A 17,681-nucleotide genomic window follows, 5' to 3' on the forward strand; every position below is an offset into this window, starting at 1 on the left:
ATATGATCATTCTAGTGTGTTGCTGTTGTTTAGTTGCTAAGTCATGTCTGACTCTTTTGTGACCCCATGGACTGTAGCCTGCCAGCTTCCTCTATCCATGGGATTTCCTACACAAGAATATTGAAGTGGGTTGTCATTTCCTTCTCTAGGGGATTTTTCTGATCCAGGGATCGAACCCGCATCTCCTGCATTGACAGGTGGATTCTTTACCACCGAGTCACCAGGGAAGCCCAATGTGCACCATGACCTAAATATGTTTGAAAAGCACAGTTCCAGTGGAAACTGGATCCATTAGTTTAGAACTCATGATATGATGTCTGGATTAGTGATTTTGGTGTGTTGACATCACAGAGGTGCTAGTAAAAACCAAAGAGAGTTGAAGTAACTAGAACCAGACTTTCTTTCCTGTGGTAACAATTAGAATCTGGGACACAATATATGAAACAGCTCCTTGTAGTACTTGAACAATACACAGTATAGAACCCTGAAACAGGGGGAAAAGCAAGATAAGCCTTACCATTACCAGTTTGCTACCTGAAAACGTTTTCTGGATGGTAGCATGGGGAGTGAGAGCTCAAGCTGAGTATGGACGTCTTGCTCAGTTGAAGAGACAAAGATCAGAGGTCAGAAAGGCGAGTAAACTAGAAGGTCAGAGTAAACTTTGCAGGTCAGAGTACCAGAGAAGAGGGATTTATGTAGAAAAAGAACTGAAAAATCCTTAGCTGTGGGTCCACTTGAGTCTGTCACTGAATACAAAATCATGAGTGCCTAGGATGAAAATCCATGAGGCCAGACAAAGAAATACAAAGAAGCTTTATTCTGAAGAATACCCAGAACTCACACAGAGCTGGCAACTGTTTAACTTTCAACCACTAAAAATGAAGAGACAAAAGAAATCAGAACTTAGCTGTAAGGCTAAACTAGCCAGGAAAGAATACTTTATATCTGTCCTAATAAGATTAAAAATAATCTTCAAATGAAGCAAGCTGATACACAAATAACTGACTACAAAACAAAATTCAACACACTAAAAAAGAAATCACCAAAACTGCAACACTCAAGTCACGATGTACAGAATGTAACAAAATTTACCAGACTTATGTTAAAAAAAAAAAAAAAGAAAGAAAGAAAAATATGATCCATAGCTAGGATAAAAATCTAATCATTAGGAAAACATGTAGAAGAAGTGAGAAGTGAAGGGGGGCAAAGACAGAAGGCTGGGAAATACCCATACAAGATTTAGAAGATAAGAAGAAAAAGGACCTGACAAAAGTCACTTGAAAGGAATAATACATGATGTTAGAAGAATTAAGAGACTGTTGAATCATAAACGTCATGTAGAGATAAAGTTTCAAAAGGAGGGAGAGGTCAATAAGGATATCAAGTAATATAGAAACTGAAAAGAGTTCATTGAATTTCACAAGAATATACCTTCTATGCCTGACCAGAGTAGTTCCAATGGAGAGGTTGGGGTAGAGTCCAGATTTGAGAAGGAGTGATGCTAATCACTGTTTCAAGGAAAGGTGTCTCAGACTCAGCATAGGCAAGTAAGTGTACATTTTATATTTAAAAATATATTCTACAACCTTTATCAATGTCTCCTTTCTCTTATAGTCACATTTCTTTCTAATATACAAAAAACTCCCCAAAAGAATTATGAAATTAAAATTGTTACCAACAACAACAATAACAAAAAATTGTTACCAAAAAAGGCATTCAGCAGCTTCTGAACCTGAATATTGCTGCCCACGGTACGGTACAATCCCTCTGTCTTGATTCCTAGAGAAAGAAAACCAGGTCAGTTTTATTAATATAGCTAGAACTTTCATCTCCCTTAAGGTAGAGAAAGTAGATACTTACACAATGGACTCAGTTCAAACAAGAAAGGATCTCCCTACTGTCTCCAGTCTCTCCAGCCCTCCTCCACAATAGGGGAACAGTCCTGAAACATCTCTGCAAATTATTCTTTCCATACTTTCATTTGGATTGTACCAAGCCCTCAATAACATGACTAGAAAAGAACACATTCTATAGTAAATAGAAAAAAAAATGTTTATGTGAGTAGCAGTGGATAACAGAGAACAGTGTCATCATTTTGGAAAGAAGCTTGGGTTTAGTTGCAAAAGGAGGAGATATTAACCTTCAACTTGCCTCTGAGCAGGGATATAAAGTAAGAGAGAAAGATTGAAGCAACATTTCGGGGAGGGGGGGGAAGAGCCTTGGCTTATACACTACTCTTGCCTATGTTCAGAATATTCTTAGAAATAAGAAAGTATCACCAACATGGAAAAAATATTAATGCCACATTTGCTGGATTTTAACTTTGCCCCTAACAATTTTTAAATCAATATGTTTTGCGGCAGAAACTGAACTCTTATTTATTTAGGGTGGAACTATCATAACACTGCTTGAAAAGTGCCAGATAGTATTTTAAAATATTTTATAAGCCATTTGAAGTTCTTTATCACTAAAAGCAGGAAAACACAAATTATTCATATTTGGTTCTAAGTGTTGCTTCTTGACCAGCATACAGTTTTCTCAGGAGAAAGGTAAGGTGGTCTGGTATTCCCATCTTTTTAAGAATTCTCCACAGTTTGTTGGGATCCACACAGTCAAAGGCTTTAGCATAGTCAATGAAACAGAAGTAAATGTGTTTTTGGAACTCCTTTGCTTTTTCCATAATCCTAAGAATGTTGGCAATTTGATTTCTGGTTCCTCTGCCTCTTTGAAACCCAGCTTGTACATCTGGAAGCTCAGTTCACATACTGTTAAAGCCTAGCTCGAGGGATTTTGAGTATAAACTTATTTGCATGTGAAATGAACATGATTGTACAGTAGTTTGAACATTCTTTGGCATTGCCCTTCTTTGGGATTGGAATAAAAACTGACCTTTTCCAGTCCTGTGGCCATGGCTGAATTTTCCAAATTTGCTGACTTATTGAGTGCAACACTTTAACAGCATCATCTTTTAGGTTTTTAAATATCTCAGCTGGCATTCTGTCCCCTCCACTAGCTTTGTTCGTAGTAATGCTTCCTAAGTTGCACTTGACTTCAAACTCCAGGATGTCTGGTTCTAGATGAGTGACCACAAGCCATCGTGGTTATCTGGGTCATTAAGAGCTTTCTTGTATAGTTCTTCTGTGTATTCTTGCCACCTCTTCTTAATATCTTCTGCTTCTGTTACGTCCTTACTGTTTCTGTCCTTTATCATTCCCATCCTTGCATGAAATGTTCCCATGATATCTTCAATGTTCTTGAAGAGATCTCCAGCCTTTCCCATTGTATTGTTCTCCTCTATGTCTTTGCATTGTTGGTTTAAGTAGGACTTCTTTTATCTCCTTGCCATTCTCTGGAACTCTGCATTCTGTTTGGTATGTCTTTCCCTTTCTCCCCTGTCTTTGCTTTTCTTCATTCCTCAGCTATTTGTAATGCTTCCTCAGACAACCACATGGCCTCCTTGTATTTCTTTTTCTTTGGAATGGCTTTGGTCACTGCCTCCTAGACAATGTTACAAACCTCCATACATAGTTCCTTAGACATTCTGTCTCCCAAATCTAATCCCCTGAATCCATTCAACACACCTGTATAATCATTAGGGATTTGATTTAGGTCATACCTAATGGCCTAGTGGTTTTCCCTACTTTCTTCAAGTTAAGCCTGAATTTTGCAATAACGAGCTCATGATCTGAGCCACAGTCAGCTCCAGGTTTTGTTTTTGCTGACTGTACAGAGCTTCTCCATCTTTGGCTGCAAAGAACATAATCAATCTGAGTTTAGTATTGACCATTGGGTGAGGTCCATGTGTAGAATTGTCTCTTGGGCTGTTGAAAAGGGTGTTTGCCATAACCAGCATGTTCTCTTGTCAAAACTCTGTTAGCCTTTGCCCTGCTTCATTTTTTACTCCAAGGCCAAACTCGCCAGTTATTCTGGGTATCTCTTGATTTCCTACTTTTGCATTCCAATCCCCTATGATGGAAAGGGCATCTTTTTTGGTGTTAGTTTTAGAAGGTCTTGTAGATTTTCATAGAACTGTTCAACTTCAGCTTTTCTAGCACTAGTGGTTGGGGTATAGACAGATTACTGTGAAGTTGAATGGTTTGCCTTGAAAATGAACTGTTTGTGCCCTTTTTGAGGTTGCACCCAAATACTTCATTTTGGACTCCTTTGTTGACTATGAGTTCTATTCCATTTCTTCTAAGGGATTCTTGCCCACAGTAGTAGAAATTATACACACACACACACACACACACACATATATATACACACACACACACACACATACACATACACACACACACACATATATATATATAAAATGGTTATCTGAATTAAATTCACCCATTCTTGTCCATTTTAGTTCAATGATTGCTAAAATTTTGATGTTCGCATTCTCCATCTCCTGCTTGACCATGTCCAACTTGCCTTCATTCATGGACCTAACATTTCAGGTTCCTATACAATATTGTTCTTTACAACATTGGACTTTACTTTCACCACCATCTATAACTGAGCATCATTTCCACTTTGGCCCAGCTGCTTCATTCTTTCTAAAATATTAGTAGTTGCCCTCAGATCTTCTGCAGTAGCACATTGGACACCTTTTAACCTGGGGGACTCATCTTCCAGTTCCATATCTTTTTGTCTTTTCATACTGTCCATGGGGTTCTCCAGGCAAGAATACTGACACGGTTTGCCATTTCCTCCTCCAATGGGTCACTGGAGATTTTTGTTTTGTCAGAACTCTTCACTATGACCCATCTATCTTGGATGGCCCTGCATGGTATGACTCATAGCTTTATTGAGTTATGCAAGCCTCTTTGCCATGACAAGGCTGTGATCCTAATATTGCACATCAACTATAAGTCAATAAAAATTAAATTTTAAAAATCATTAAAAAAGAATAATCAGATTCAAACGATGCCAAGGCTATGGTTCATATCTTACCTTTGGTCTCAATTATATTGATGCACTTCCTAACAAACTTGAACCCCACTTCATTCAGTTCCACTGTTTCAAGCAAAAGAAAGCAGAATTAGATCCTGCTGTAATAAGCCTCACCTAACAAACCTTCAGGGATCTGGTTAAGAGACTACAGTGAGAGAATTAGGGTTTGGTCTCTTTCCTTCAATCACCTTTAAATGGAAAGATTCTTCATTTGGGGGAGAGAAGTGGCTAAAGTTTTTACTTTTATAACACAAAATGTTTTTACTTGACCCTTTTTGTATTATATCTGCTTGAGGCATGAGCTACAGCAAATGTGAAAAATTAGACTGGAAATGCCTAATTTCTATTGTGTGTCTAGAACAAGAAGAATATAATTAGTGTTTCTCTATATTACTACAACTACCCCACCAATAAGCTAAGATAAAGTGACTTCCTTAGTTCAATCAAAAGACACCTTCTTAAAAAACAGGTCTGAATTTCATTTCACACAAAGGTATCCATAAATACATTTGCATCAATATTACAAATCATTGATGATAGCATTTACTGTGATTAGGATAGCTAACAGTTTATAATACCAGTAGATCAGAAATCTGACTTACTTTCTTCCTGTTTTGTTATAGGGCTGTGGTAGATCTACAAAAAAAAAGAGACAGAAAGAGCCACGGATATTGTGAATCACTATAGGTAAGTACAGCAAATACTAAAGATCTTTAGTCAAATAAACCATCAAAAGCATTAGTGACTTTAAAAGTTTAACAAGTAATAAAATGGGCTAAACAGAATCATCTTTGCCTAGGTCACTAGAAACAGTAGGACTAATAATCCCTGAAGATTACATTGGATTTCACACAGCTCACTGCAGTGGTAGCCTACCCATCTTAGACATTTACTTATGTAAAACTTAGAGAATTTTCCTGATGGAGCAAGAGAGTATGACAGAAAGGAAGTGGTTTTCTCCAGGTTAGTGGCAGAAGAAAGTAGAGTTAGATCTTGCTATAATAATCCTCACCAAACAAACCTTCAATGATCTGGGTAAGAGACTGCAGTGTTGAATAGCTGATGGTAAAATTTAAATATTACAATACCAATCTCCTTACCCAAAGGTGTTAGTGGGTATTTTCTACCCAGATGTGTAGAAAAACAAGTGCCCATCTGAAAGAGATCCATGTATTCACCAAACTTTCTCTGAGTCATCTTAAAGTATGCTTTGTGATAGCCGTGTGAGAAACAAGAGGAGATCCTTGACTCGAAGCCTAGTCTTGGCTTTATGGCTACATCATTATGAAACTTAGGCATGTCCCATTCATTCTCTAGACTTCAAAATTCATATCTCTAAAATGATCAGTGTTGCAGTAGATGTTCCTTCAAGAACTGATCTTACTATTTATAATATTAGTGAATTGGAGAGAGGGGTTGTTAGTAGAGCAGAAGCAACATTAGTAATGCAGGAAATAAGTCCTCTACATGCCATCTGTATAATCTGCTTTAACAATCTCTCCTTTTAAAATAAAATTTTCTTCCTATATGTGTATGCCCATGGATAGGTCAGTGAGACAGGTCAAGTTGATAAGGATCCACATACAGAGGGCCCATGTGCTAACATCATTCTTTACAAAAAGGCATCTGCACGTTTTGATTTTTAAAACTTTAAAGGGAGAGCAAGCTCAGGAGAGGGAATTAAGAGTAAAATGACTTACAACATTGTAAATTAACTATATTTTGATTAAAAAATAAGAAATAAATATGAACAACAACAAAAAAGAATAAAATGTCTTGCTGGGCTTGCTAGTATCCTGCTATAAAAATATCACAGGCATATAACGGTTAAGCTCCAAGTTTCTGTGAGAGAAGGGAACAGAGAAAGGCCCTGGCCTATTTTCTGGATGACAGTCCTTACAACACCGCTTCTCTCCTGCTATCTTATTGGTTGCTATACATGTAATCTTATAGCTGGGCCTTCTTCACTAGTCTTCAAGGCACTAGAAACACACAGAAAGAAATCCCTGTAATATATTCTCCATTTTAGCAAGTTTTTGCCTTGCAAAAAGCAAGACGATTAGATTGTACTCAAATACTACTGAATTTCAGTAGCTTTGCACCAAGCCTTCAGACCAGTGAGAAGAACTTCAAACTGATATAGCATATTATGGTTGACAAACTGGCTTTCAGTTGATTTCTTTCAAAGCAACTCTGTGAGATAGGTAGAACAGAAATTATTAAAGCCATTTTACTGAAGAGAAGAATCTCAGAAAAAATTAAATAAGTAGCTCAAGGTCACACAATCATTGAATGGCAGAATCAGACCCAAATATAACCTTCTGGGATTCCAAAACTAAGAAGCTGACATTATGTCATATACCATAAGAAGAAACCTACACAGAAGATACTGGAGAAGAAAAATGCTTTTTGATGACCTGACTGTTCACATGGTCTTTCTATGATAATCATTAGCCCTGCAAAAGTATTGCTTGTAATCCTATGTAGCAGTGTTCTAAATGGAATAGTGCATTTTGGGATATAGCATGGCAATGCCATCTCCTGCCCTTAAAGAGAATAAGTTGGCTTAGGAATGTAAGGGAGGGGCAGTAAAACCATTCTGAATAAAATCTTAATAAATGCTTGTTCACAGTCATGAAAATTATTTTTCATCCTTATATATGAACACATATTAATGCTATAAACTACAAAAAAGGCTTAATTTCCTTTCTTAAGAAAACCTTGTGGGCATAGCTGTATAAGAAGAAAGAAGCTGAGAGACCTAGTTTCTAGGTCAATTGCAATGCCTTTCTGAGGCTAATTCTAGAGAAGTCTATACCATCTCTGAAACTCAAGTTGCCTAACTTGTTAAACAAGAAATGTTATTCAGCATTTCCTTCTAACTCTAAACTTTTAAGTATGAATTATCTATCACCATTTAATTGTCCTGGACTCACTGCTACCACTAGAGCACACTCATATACTGGCCTATGTTACTGAGGTTTCCCCAGGGTAACTTACAGGTTCTTTCCCATCCATAGCCTCCATCCATAGTCTTCTGTTAGCTTCTGAAAGAGCTTGCAGAGTGATGGTTCCTGGTCTAAGGAATAAATGACAAGTTGAGAGCAGAAAAGTTAACTGAGAGAGTGGAGTCTTATAATCTAGGGTTCCTCTCAGCCCTGGGAGTTATGACACTGAGCAGACTCAAGAATATAGATTTCCAATTATTCAAAATCTTTTTTTACTCAGAAAAACAATGGAATTTAGAGAACAGTAACTTTGGAAACATTGGGCGAGGTAGTATCTTGGTGGCTTAATGTCAGGGTCAGGCAAGGAAATATGAAGGCAGATGCTGACACCTCACCATAATACAGACTTAAATTGACCCCACTGTGTGCTTAAAACAAACTGAAGCTCTCCCTGCCTCTCGCTCTTAGAAACTAGTCATTTGGTCTGAGTTCAAGCGGTTCTGAGCATGTTCACTATAAGTACATATACCAGGAAAATGGCTTTGCTACTTCTACCACCTAGGATGTCCAAAGAGCATTTCCGTTGGAAAGAAGTCAACAACATGCACAGGGAGGCCTTCTGGCTGATTTAAGCAATCTTATAAATAATAACAACAACTACTAGTTAATGAATGCTCAGTAAGTGCCATAGTACTATAAGCACTTTATAAATATTGATTCACTTAATCTATACAAGAAGCCTATAAAGCAGGGACTATAGAAATCCTTATTTTACAGAAGGGGAAACTGAGGCACAGAGAGTAACCTGAGTCTGTGGTAAGTGTAAAGCCAGGGTGTTGATTTAGGAATTTTAGTCCAGCAGCCATGTTCTTTCTTAGTTAATACATTATAAGGCCTCTTCTGCATGACGTACAACTTGAAATCCAATTTTATTTTATTTATTTGCAGTAACTGCAACTATATACCCAGATATATCCCAATTTGGTATACACCGTTCTTCTCGGACCTTCAAAACCAAACTGGAATTTGGGGATTAATCATATTACTTGCAGGCATAAGGTCTCTCCCACTCTCTGCCTAGTTGTGCCACTAGAGATATTTGTTCCTCTTACTCCTTCCATGTTAAGATGAGACCTCTCTGAGTCATTAAATATAACAGAGTAATGACAAGAAAGTTCAGTGGAAAAGTCACTGTGCCTCAATTTCTTTAGCCATAAAAAATTTGAATCTGATGAATTGGTAGGTCCTTTTTAGTTCTGATACCATGGGATTCCTATCCTACCTGTCCTTCTGTCTCTTACTATATTAAAGTACTCCTTAATAAGTAAAGCCCCCAAATGATCTTTAAGCCAGAATCAATTGAAAACTAGGACTTGGCTTTCAGTACTGGACTCTTTCAAGTTTACCTTTCTCTAAGAAATATCCAACATTTTAGACATATCTTATGGGGCTAGAAAGTCTACAAATCTCTATAAAAATAATTACCCAGCTGGATCCTGAAGCTAGAAAGAAGGAAAGCAAAAAAATGGGCAAAAAACATAAAGCAGATGTTGTAGACTAGATATGAAATTAAACCTATTACAGACACAGTTTTCCTGTTTAGGAAATCAGAAAGCTGGTATGTATCCTCTCTTGATCATACAGAGAAGCTGAAAGAATAAATAAGTGACTATTCAGGAAGCATTTGGAGATTCCCGGGTGCTACCAAAAGTCAAATCCAAAGAACAATATTGTTAAGAACAAAATGACAAAGTAGAAAGAGTACTGACTTCTAGGCCAGGCTTCTCCATCATGATTTTAGACAAATTCTGTGCCCACCCTGAGGTCTCAGTCACTCCTCTAAAACAGAAAGGTATAAATAACATATTTGTAGTAGAGTTCAGTGGTTAAGAATGTGAGCTTGGAAATTAGTATGCCTGGATTTGGATCCTAGCTCTAACATATACTAGTTGTATAATCTAAGTGCTTAAATTCTCTCTGTCTCCTTGTCTTTGTGAGATTGGGATAGAAACACCGCCCACTTCATGTGACTGTGATGAAGACTAAAGGAAATTATATATTTAAAATGAGGTGGATGAAAATGGAGCCTATTATACAGAGTGAAGTAAGTCAGAAAGAGAAACACCAATACAGTATATTAATGCATATATGTGGAATTTTGAAAGACGGTGATGACAACCCTATATGGAAGACAGCAAAAGAGACACAAATGTAAAGAACAGACTTTTGGACTCTGTGAGAGAAGGAGAGGGTGGGATGATTTGAGAGAATAGCATTGAAACATGTATATTACCATATGTAAAATAGATGACCAGTGCAGGTTTGACGCATGAAGCAGGGCACTCAAAGCTGGTGCTCTGGGACAACCCAGAGGGATGGGGTGGGGAGGGAGATAGGAGGGGGGTTCAGGATGGGGGAACACATGTACACCCTGGCTGATTCATGTTGATGTATGGCAAAAACCACCACAATATTGTAAAGCAATTAGAATCCAATTAAAATAAATCATTTAAAAAGCAAAGAAAAACGATAAAATAAAGGCTGAGAATGGTGTCTAGCACATAGAGGTACTCAGTGAATGCTAGCAGTTGGTGCTGTCATCGTCATCATCAATGTTATTATTATTATTGCTATAATTATTTTCCTTCAAGTTTTGATGGGCTATGAGACTGCGGCTCCAAATGTAACTAGGAACAATAATAAAAAAAAAAATTATCCTCTATTCCAGAAATAGAAAAGGGGATTCAAAGAGTTATCTATTCAATTCAGCAGGGAACATGAGTACAAATGCTTGATGTCTACTGCGAGGCCTGCCTCTGCCCCTTATATCAGACTGACCAGCCACGAAAGCAGATGCAGATGTCATTTTACTCAGAAAACTCCACATGCACAGAGGCACCTCAGCATCTGTGCATTATTATATTTGACCCTCTATTTCACAACATATTTATTCTGCTTTTTTTCTCATTTATTTTTATTAGTTGGAGGCTAATTACTTTACAATATTGTAGTGGTTTTTGCCATATGTTGACATGAAAAAGCCATGGATTTACATGTATTCCCTTATAATAGACAATGGAATAAAATTTAAAAGAACATGGGGTTTGGAGACCTACAGACCAGAGTTTGAGCTCAACCTTGCCACTATGTAACTTTGATTAGGCAAGGCAGTTAAACACATACAAGTTCCAGTCTCCTCACCTGTAAAATGAGGGTGGAGTTCAGTGCAGGAATATTTTTTAAATGCCCAATCTGTGGTAAGTAAAATCATAGCTATATCAAAACTTTAATCCTGGGTTCTAGTCTAAGAATTCCCCAGTATTATTGGGTAGGGAAAAAAATTTAAAAATGAATACCAGATTCAGTATCTACCATGACCCATACATAGCACTAGATGCAATATAGATAGATAGATAGATAGATAGATCCTTATAAATATATATTGATCCTTGCCCTTAACCTCAGGGCCAAACTGTTTGCAAATGCTTTGAGTCTATGAGAATAATACTTGCAAGTGGCTTGCAAATTTAAGCTGAAAAGTGAATCAGAATGGAATTATACACAGAAAAATTTAACTTTAAGTACATTAATTCAGCAGACCCAAAGACACTGAAGCTTCACAAAAAGGAAGCCACAGCCAACAGTTGCTTTCCCCTTCCTACTGAGCTCAAAGTTGTGGGGTGGAAATGAGTGACAACCTCATGATTATCACTAACATTGTTTACTAATACAGCCATCTTTGATTGGGACCATCCATTCTGAACAAAGAAAGCATATAAATTCACAAACATAAACTTAAAATGGGGAAGAGAACTAATAGCTACTTATTCCAAGACAAAAATATGCCTTATTTTCTTAATCTGATCTATATGATTCTAGTTACTAATAGTTTTGCTCATATGATATTGTAATTCAACCAAGTTCCTTTCTAGCAATCTGATCTTTTGTTAAATTCTATTATAATACTTAATGCCTAATACATAGGAATAATGGATGGAAATAAAATATAGAAACACATTTACTCACTAAATTCTGGACCAACTTCCCAACTACATAACATGTCTTTTTCCAAAGTAACTCCAAATGCTCTTATTTTAAAATTTAAAAGTAAAAGTTTAAATTCCCTACCAATAAATTGTCCAGGTTGAAAAGATGAAAAGAGAGAATTGGATAGGAACACATGCAACCGAGTCCAAAGATTGCAAGCTTTGCTGAAATCAGAAAGTTAATAATTAAACTATTTACATTTTATGTAAATATCTGAAAGGTAGGAAAAGTCCACATCATTTGCACCAAATGGGGGAAAAAAGAATCCCCAATACTACCACCATTCTCCATTCAATCTATGTTCCCTTAAATATGTGTTTCAATTAATTTGTTCTTGTATATTGAGATAAAAAAGAATGAGTTTTGTTACCCTGTTCTTTTGCAGCATCACCAAATACTGATCTGTTGCATATATCACAGCAAATTAAATCCTAGGAGTAACTTCTGCCTACAGCAAGTAAGGCAAAGCTAACTGAACCTTGAATAGTCAGAATCAGCTCTGGTCCAGGGATCCCTGGGAGGCACAGCCAAAAGAGCCAAGATAATGGTGTCATGAACAGTTTTGCTCATTTTTATCAAAAAGAGATGACAGATGAAAATAAAATACCTACCCAGGCTCAGAAACTGGCACACGGGATGCTGCCAGTTCACATCCTTACCTTTCATTTGTTTCTATATCGAAACAGAATCTCTTATCAATAGACTCCGTCTTCCTTCTCACACAGTACTTCAGCGTTAAGTCCAAGGGCCCCTGAAATAACAGAAGGAGTAATAGCTAGTTTGTAAAAAATACACAGAAATACACAGAAGCTTCTTCTGCTTACTGCTGTGTCCTTAATGTCACTTGGAAGGCATCTGCTACAGCAGCAGGAACAATGTTTCGCCTCACTGAGGACCTTGTCCCCTCAAAGGGTAGTTGCAGCAAGGTGGCAGATGGTTTTTCTCTGTCCTAAAAATCAATGACTCAGTTCAGAAGAAACTGCTCGGGATAAACCAGTGTTCTTTTCCAAGTATGGTATATTAAATAGGAAACTCATAAGGGGGATATAGGAGAAATGGGATGCACAAATGGTATTAAGTATACAAAATAAAATTTCATGAGACTTCTAGATAGGGAGATTGCACTGGGTAACTGGTTTTCTGCAATGTCCCTTCCATTACAGTAGCAGATAGAAGATAGGAGGAAAAACATTTTTGGTTCCCCACTTCCAAAACTTTAAATATGATGGGAATTACAAAAGCAGTCTCTCCAAAGGCAAGGCAGGAATAAGGAAAATAAGGATATTTCTGTGATAGTCAAGGTGGAATTTGGTATTTCATGTGTGCAGGACAATGTGACCCACATTAGTCTTGTGGGCACTTAACAAGGCCATAGAAATCCATTGAGTTCACAGGTTGAGTGTGTGTTAAGTTGCTTCAGTCATGTTCAACTCTTTGCCATCCCATGGACTATAGCCTGCCATGCTCCTCTGTCCATGGGATTCTCCAGGCAAGAATACTGGAGTGGGTTGCCATGTCCTCCAGGGAACCTTCCTGACCCAAGGATCGAGCCTGTGTTCCCTGTGGCTTCTGCACTGCAGGCAGATTATTTACTACTACAAGGGAAGCCCGTGTTCACAGAATAAAATTCCTCAAATCCCACCTAGTTCAGTTTATAACAGAGGCAATGTGGTATAGAAAAGAGAAGTAACATTTATTGATTACTAATATGTGCCACATATTATGCTAGGCATTTTTAAACCACTTTTCTTCATAATAGCCCTCAGAGGGAAGTGAAGCTCAGAGAGGTAAAATGGTTCACCCAAAGTCACCCAAGTCAGTATAGTAGAAATATCAATAAACTAAGAAGTTTAAAAGCTGGGGTCTTGTCTCAGTTAGGATTTTTACTAGGTATGTGGCCCAAGGTAAATAATTTTTCCTCTCTGAATATAAACCTCATAATCTATTAAATGGGAATAATACTACCAACCTTGCTGTCTCAAATTCAGAAACACTGAATTTGTGTTTCTGCCCAAAGTGCCAGGTCTGTACCTAAGCACTATACTGTCCTAACTGGCCCATACAGTTGATCATCAAATAAATTCCCTTTCACTGTCACACTCAAGCCCTTTGCAGGTCTATCCTTTTTCTTGCTCCTGCACTATAGAAACAAAATTCTATATTTATCTTTCAATTTGTCTTCTAAAACTCCAACACTTAGGATATCAGGCATTCTCAGCCTTGCAAGATAAGAGTAATTTAACTGCATCATGTGCTCACATTCCCTTTTAAAACTCTCAACTCCATTAGATTTGGTAAGATGACATCACAGCTCAGGGGACAACATTCTGCCCACCACTCCAGGTTCACTTTCAGCCACCCTCATCTAATTTATGATGCCCCATAAGTGTAAAAGTACTATTTCACACATGTATCATCCTCTTTCATGATTCCAACTTTGCATATATTGTTTCCTCCACCCAAAATGACTTTTATCTATAGTCTTTGACTGACAAACTCTTACTTGTGCTACAACCTGCAGTTCAGCTTTCATTTCCTCAAAAATCTTTCCCCAGTATATATACTGTCTACTTTGTGTTTTCTGCATTGTATTAAAGCCTCTCTTTTTCACATCTGATTCCCCCACTTGACTAAGAACTCAAGGATGTGGGCAGCGTCTTATTTATCTTTATATCTCTAGCACCTAGTAAAAAGTTAGTGTTCAATAAATATTTATAAACTAGACTATCATCCTTGCCATTTTTTCTGATGAGAAAAATGATAGTGAGCAACCATAACTGATTTACTCAAGATCACAATTTATTAGGCCTTGCAACTAGGATTTAAGACTAGTTCTTGAAACAAGAGTGTCCAAGATGGTGGAGTAGGAAGAACCTGAGCTTACCTCCTCCCATGGGCCCACCAAACTTACTGAGACAGACAGACCTCAGACCCTTTACTGCAGTGTTGCAATGCTTGTGCCTGGCCACACCACTCTTTCAGCAACAAAATACAAAAAATATTGTATGGGACTAAAAATAACTGCATGCATGCCCAGTTGGGACAAATTATGGACAAAAGATACAAAGAGATAAAAAAAACCTGCCACTTTTGAAGAGCCTGGAGCAAAAGCAGGGGGATGGGAGCAAAAGCAGAGTATTGTGCATGCCCCCTAAACACACCACCACCTATGGTGTGGTCAAAACACCTAAGCTACCCCTTTGCTCTGACCTGTGGACACACTTCTATCTTCACCCCTATAAGGAACAACCTTGCCCTGCTTTGGGAGGCGATCAAGCAAGGGAACCTGTTGTCTGTTCTTGCTGTCCCTGCTGCATCAGGGGCCACAATAAAGCCTTCCCTGAACTTCCTGTCTGGCCTGTAGTCAATTTCTATTGATTGGGGAAGGCCAAGAACCCTGTTCGGTAACATTACAACTATTTTACAGAGCAACAATCAATGGTGAGAATGACCTGAAGTCTAGCATGAAAGATCTACAACTACAGATATGAGGAAAGAATCACAACTAGACAGGTAGGAGGGGCACATGCATGATATAGTCAAGGCCCACACCCCTAAATAGCTGACCCACAAATAAGAGGATAGTTACAATCATAGAGTTTATCCCCAAGGAGCAAGGGGTTTGATCCCCATATTAGATTCCTAGCCAAGGGGTCCTGAACCAAGAAGACAAGGCCTCCGAACATCTGGCTTTGAAAGCCAGCAGGGCTTGCTTTAAGGAGAGCCGGAGGTGTACAGGAAACAGGTATTCTATTCTTAAAGGTTGCACACAAAATCTCACATGCTCTGAGAACCAGGACAAAAGCAAGATGGAAGGTGCCTGGGTCATATTGACCTGCTGATAGTAGAGAGCCATACCGAGAGACAGGAGACAAGTGGAACTCACCCTGGGGACATAAAAGCTGGAGGCAACCATTTTGAGGTTGTAATTCTACCATGAGGAAAAAGATGATAGAAAGCACCATTTTGGAGTACTCCCTGTAGCTTATTAATGTTGGACATGGCTCTATCCACCAGCCAGTTGGCACGAGCCCTAGGAGCCATACAGGGATATAGCCGTACCCACCAGCAGGCTAGAGGCAGCAATAGGTCCCCCTGGACTACCCAGAAACTCCAGGACCCAGCCCCACCCAACAGTAAGCTGGCATGAGTCCCAGGAACTTGTTTACTCTGCAGCAGACAGGTAATGGCCCTAGAACATATTGGGCCCCAACATTGCCCACTAATGTGCTGAAACCAGCTTTGAGAAACATCATGTCCTACAACCAGCTTACCCAAGATCCAGACCCACCAAACAGGCTGATACCAAGCCCCAGGCCCCAGCTTGATCCAGTAGCAGCTTGACAACCATTCTGGGACACTTCCTTTAGGCCTCACAAGAAGCCAACCAGTGCCCAGCCAAGCCCACCAGTGGGCCAGGACCAGGACACAGCCTAAACTATCAAGGGGCAATAACCAGTACCAGGGCTCCTTGGGCACCACCGCCAACTGCAATAGAACTCAGACTGGCCCATCAGCAGGCAGCAGTTCCAGCAGTAGGTAAACAATCAGGTGGAGGGGTCAGCCCATGCTCACCAGTGTGCCCACAACAGTAGGCCCCAACAAAAGAGGGGCATACTTTTATAAACAAAACATTCTATTTAAAAGCTTGCTGCAGAATATACATTCTTTTCAAATGCCTAACCCACATTCAAAGCAGAATCACAAAATTTCTGGTTAATGACAAAAAAAGAAAAGCAGCTTTTCCTCTAAGAGTTTTATAGTTTCTCACCTTACATTTAGGTCTTAAAATCCATTTTGAGTTTATTTTTGTGTTTGGTGTTAGAAATTTTTCTAGTTTCATTCTTTTGCATATAGTTGGCCAGTTTTCTCAGTACGACTTGTTGAAGAGACTGGCTCTTGTCCACTGTATATTTTTGCCTCCTTTGTCATAGATAATGTGTCTCTAGGTGTGTGGATTTATCTCTGGATTTTCTATTTTGTTCCATTGATCTATAATTCTGTCTTTGTGCCAGTACCATGCTGTCTTGTTGACTGTAGCTCTGTAGTATAGTCCTAAGAAGAAGCCACACAAGAGTGATCTTCCATGGAAATCACCAGCAATGGAGAAAAATTGGCCCCAAAATTCTCCGAATTTCTGCCTATGGAAATTGGGTCTTCATGCATCACAACTTTCAGTGCTAACAAGTAAACCTTGTTTAATTTTGTAAGTAATTTGTATCAACACTCATTTATGATTAAAACTCTCCAAAAAGCAGGAATAGAAGGAACATACCTCAACATAATAAAAGCTATATATGACAAACCCACAGCAAGCATCACCCTCAATGGTGAAAAATTGAAGGCATTTCCCCTGAAATCAGGAACAAGACAAGGGTGCCCACTCTCACCACTACTATTCAACATAGTGTTGGAAGTTCTGGCCACAGCAATCAGAGCAGAAAAACAAGTAAAAGGAATCCAGATAGGAAAAGAAGAAGTAAAACTCTCACTGTTTGCAGATGACATGATCCTCTATATAGAAAACCCTAAAGACTCTACCAGAAAATTACTAGAGCTAATCAACGAATATAGTAAAGTTGCAGGATATAAAATTAACACACAGAAATCCCTTGCATTCCTATATACTAACAATGAAAAAACAGAAAGAGAAATTAAGGAAACAATACCATTCACCATTGCAACAAAAAGAATAAAATACTTAGGAGTATATCTACCTAAAGAAACAAAGGACCTATACAT

The 17,681-nt window shown here is 38.4% G+C and overlaps 1 protein-coding gene across 1 annotated transcript in view; it reads right to left on the bottom strand.

The window, feature by feature from the left end:
• Positions 1 to 1,161: 1,161 nt before the first annotated feature.
• The window catches only part of LOC122435578 (oligophrenin-1-like), a 189,687-nt gene continuing 173,167 nt past the window's right edge, over positions 1,162 to 17,681 (bottom strand). Inside the window, exons 10-14 of the mRNA XM_043459754.1 lie at positions 12,599 to 12,690; positions 7,945 to 8,023; positions 5,547 to 5,580; positions 4,945 to 5,007; positions 1,162 to 1,779 (exon numbers count right to left, since the gene is read on the bottom strand). Of these exons, the coding sequence (XP_043315689.1) occupies positions 1,655 to 1,779; positions 4,945 to 5,007; positions 5,547 to 5,580; positions 7,945 to 8,023; positions 12,599 to 12,690 (393 nt within the window). The 3' untranslated portion in view covers positions 1,162 to 1,654. The remainder of the gene's footprint in view (positions 1,780 to 4,944; positions 5,008 to 5,546; positions 5,581 to 7,944; positions 8,024 to 12,598; positions 12,691 to 17,681) is intronic.

The sequence above is a fragment of the Cervus canadensis genome, chromosome X, assembly GCF_019320065.1.
Source record: "Cervus canadensis isolate Bull #8, Minnesota chromosome X, ASM1932006v1, whole genome shotgun sequence".
NCBI lineage: Eukaryota > Metazoa > Chordata > Mammalia > Artiodactyla > Cervidae > Cervus > Cervus canadensis.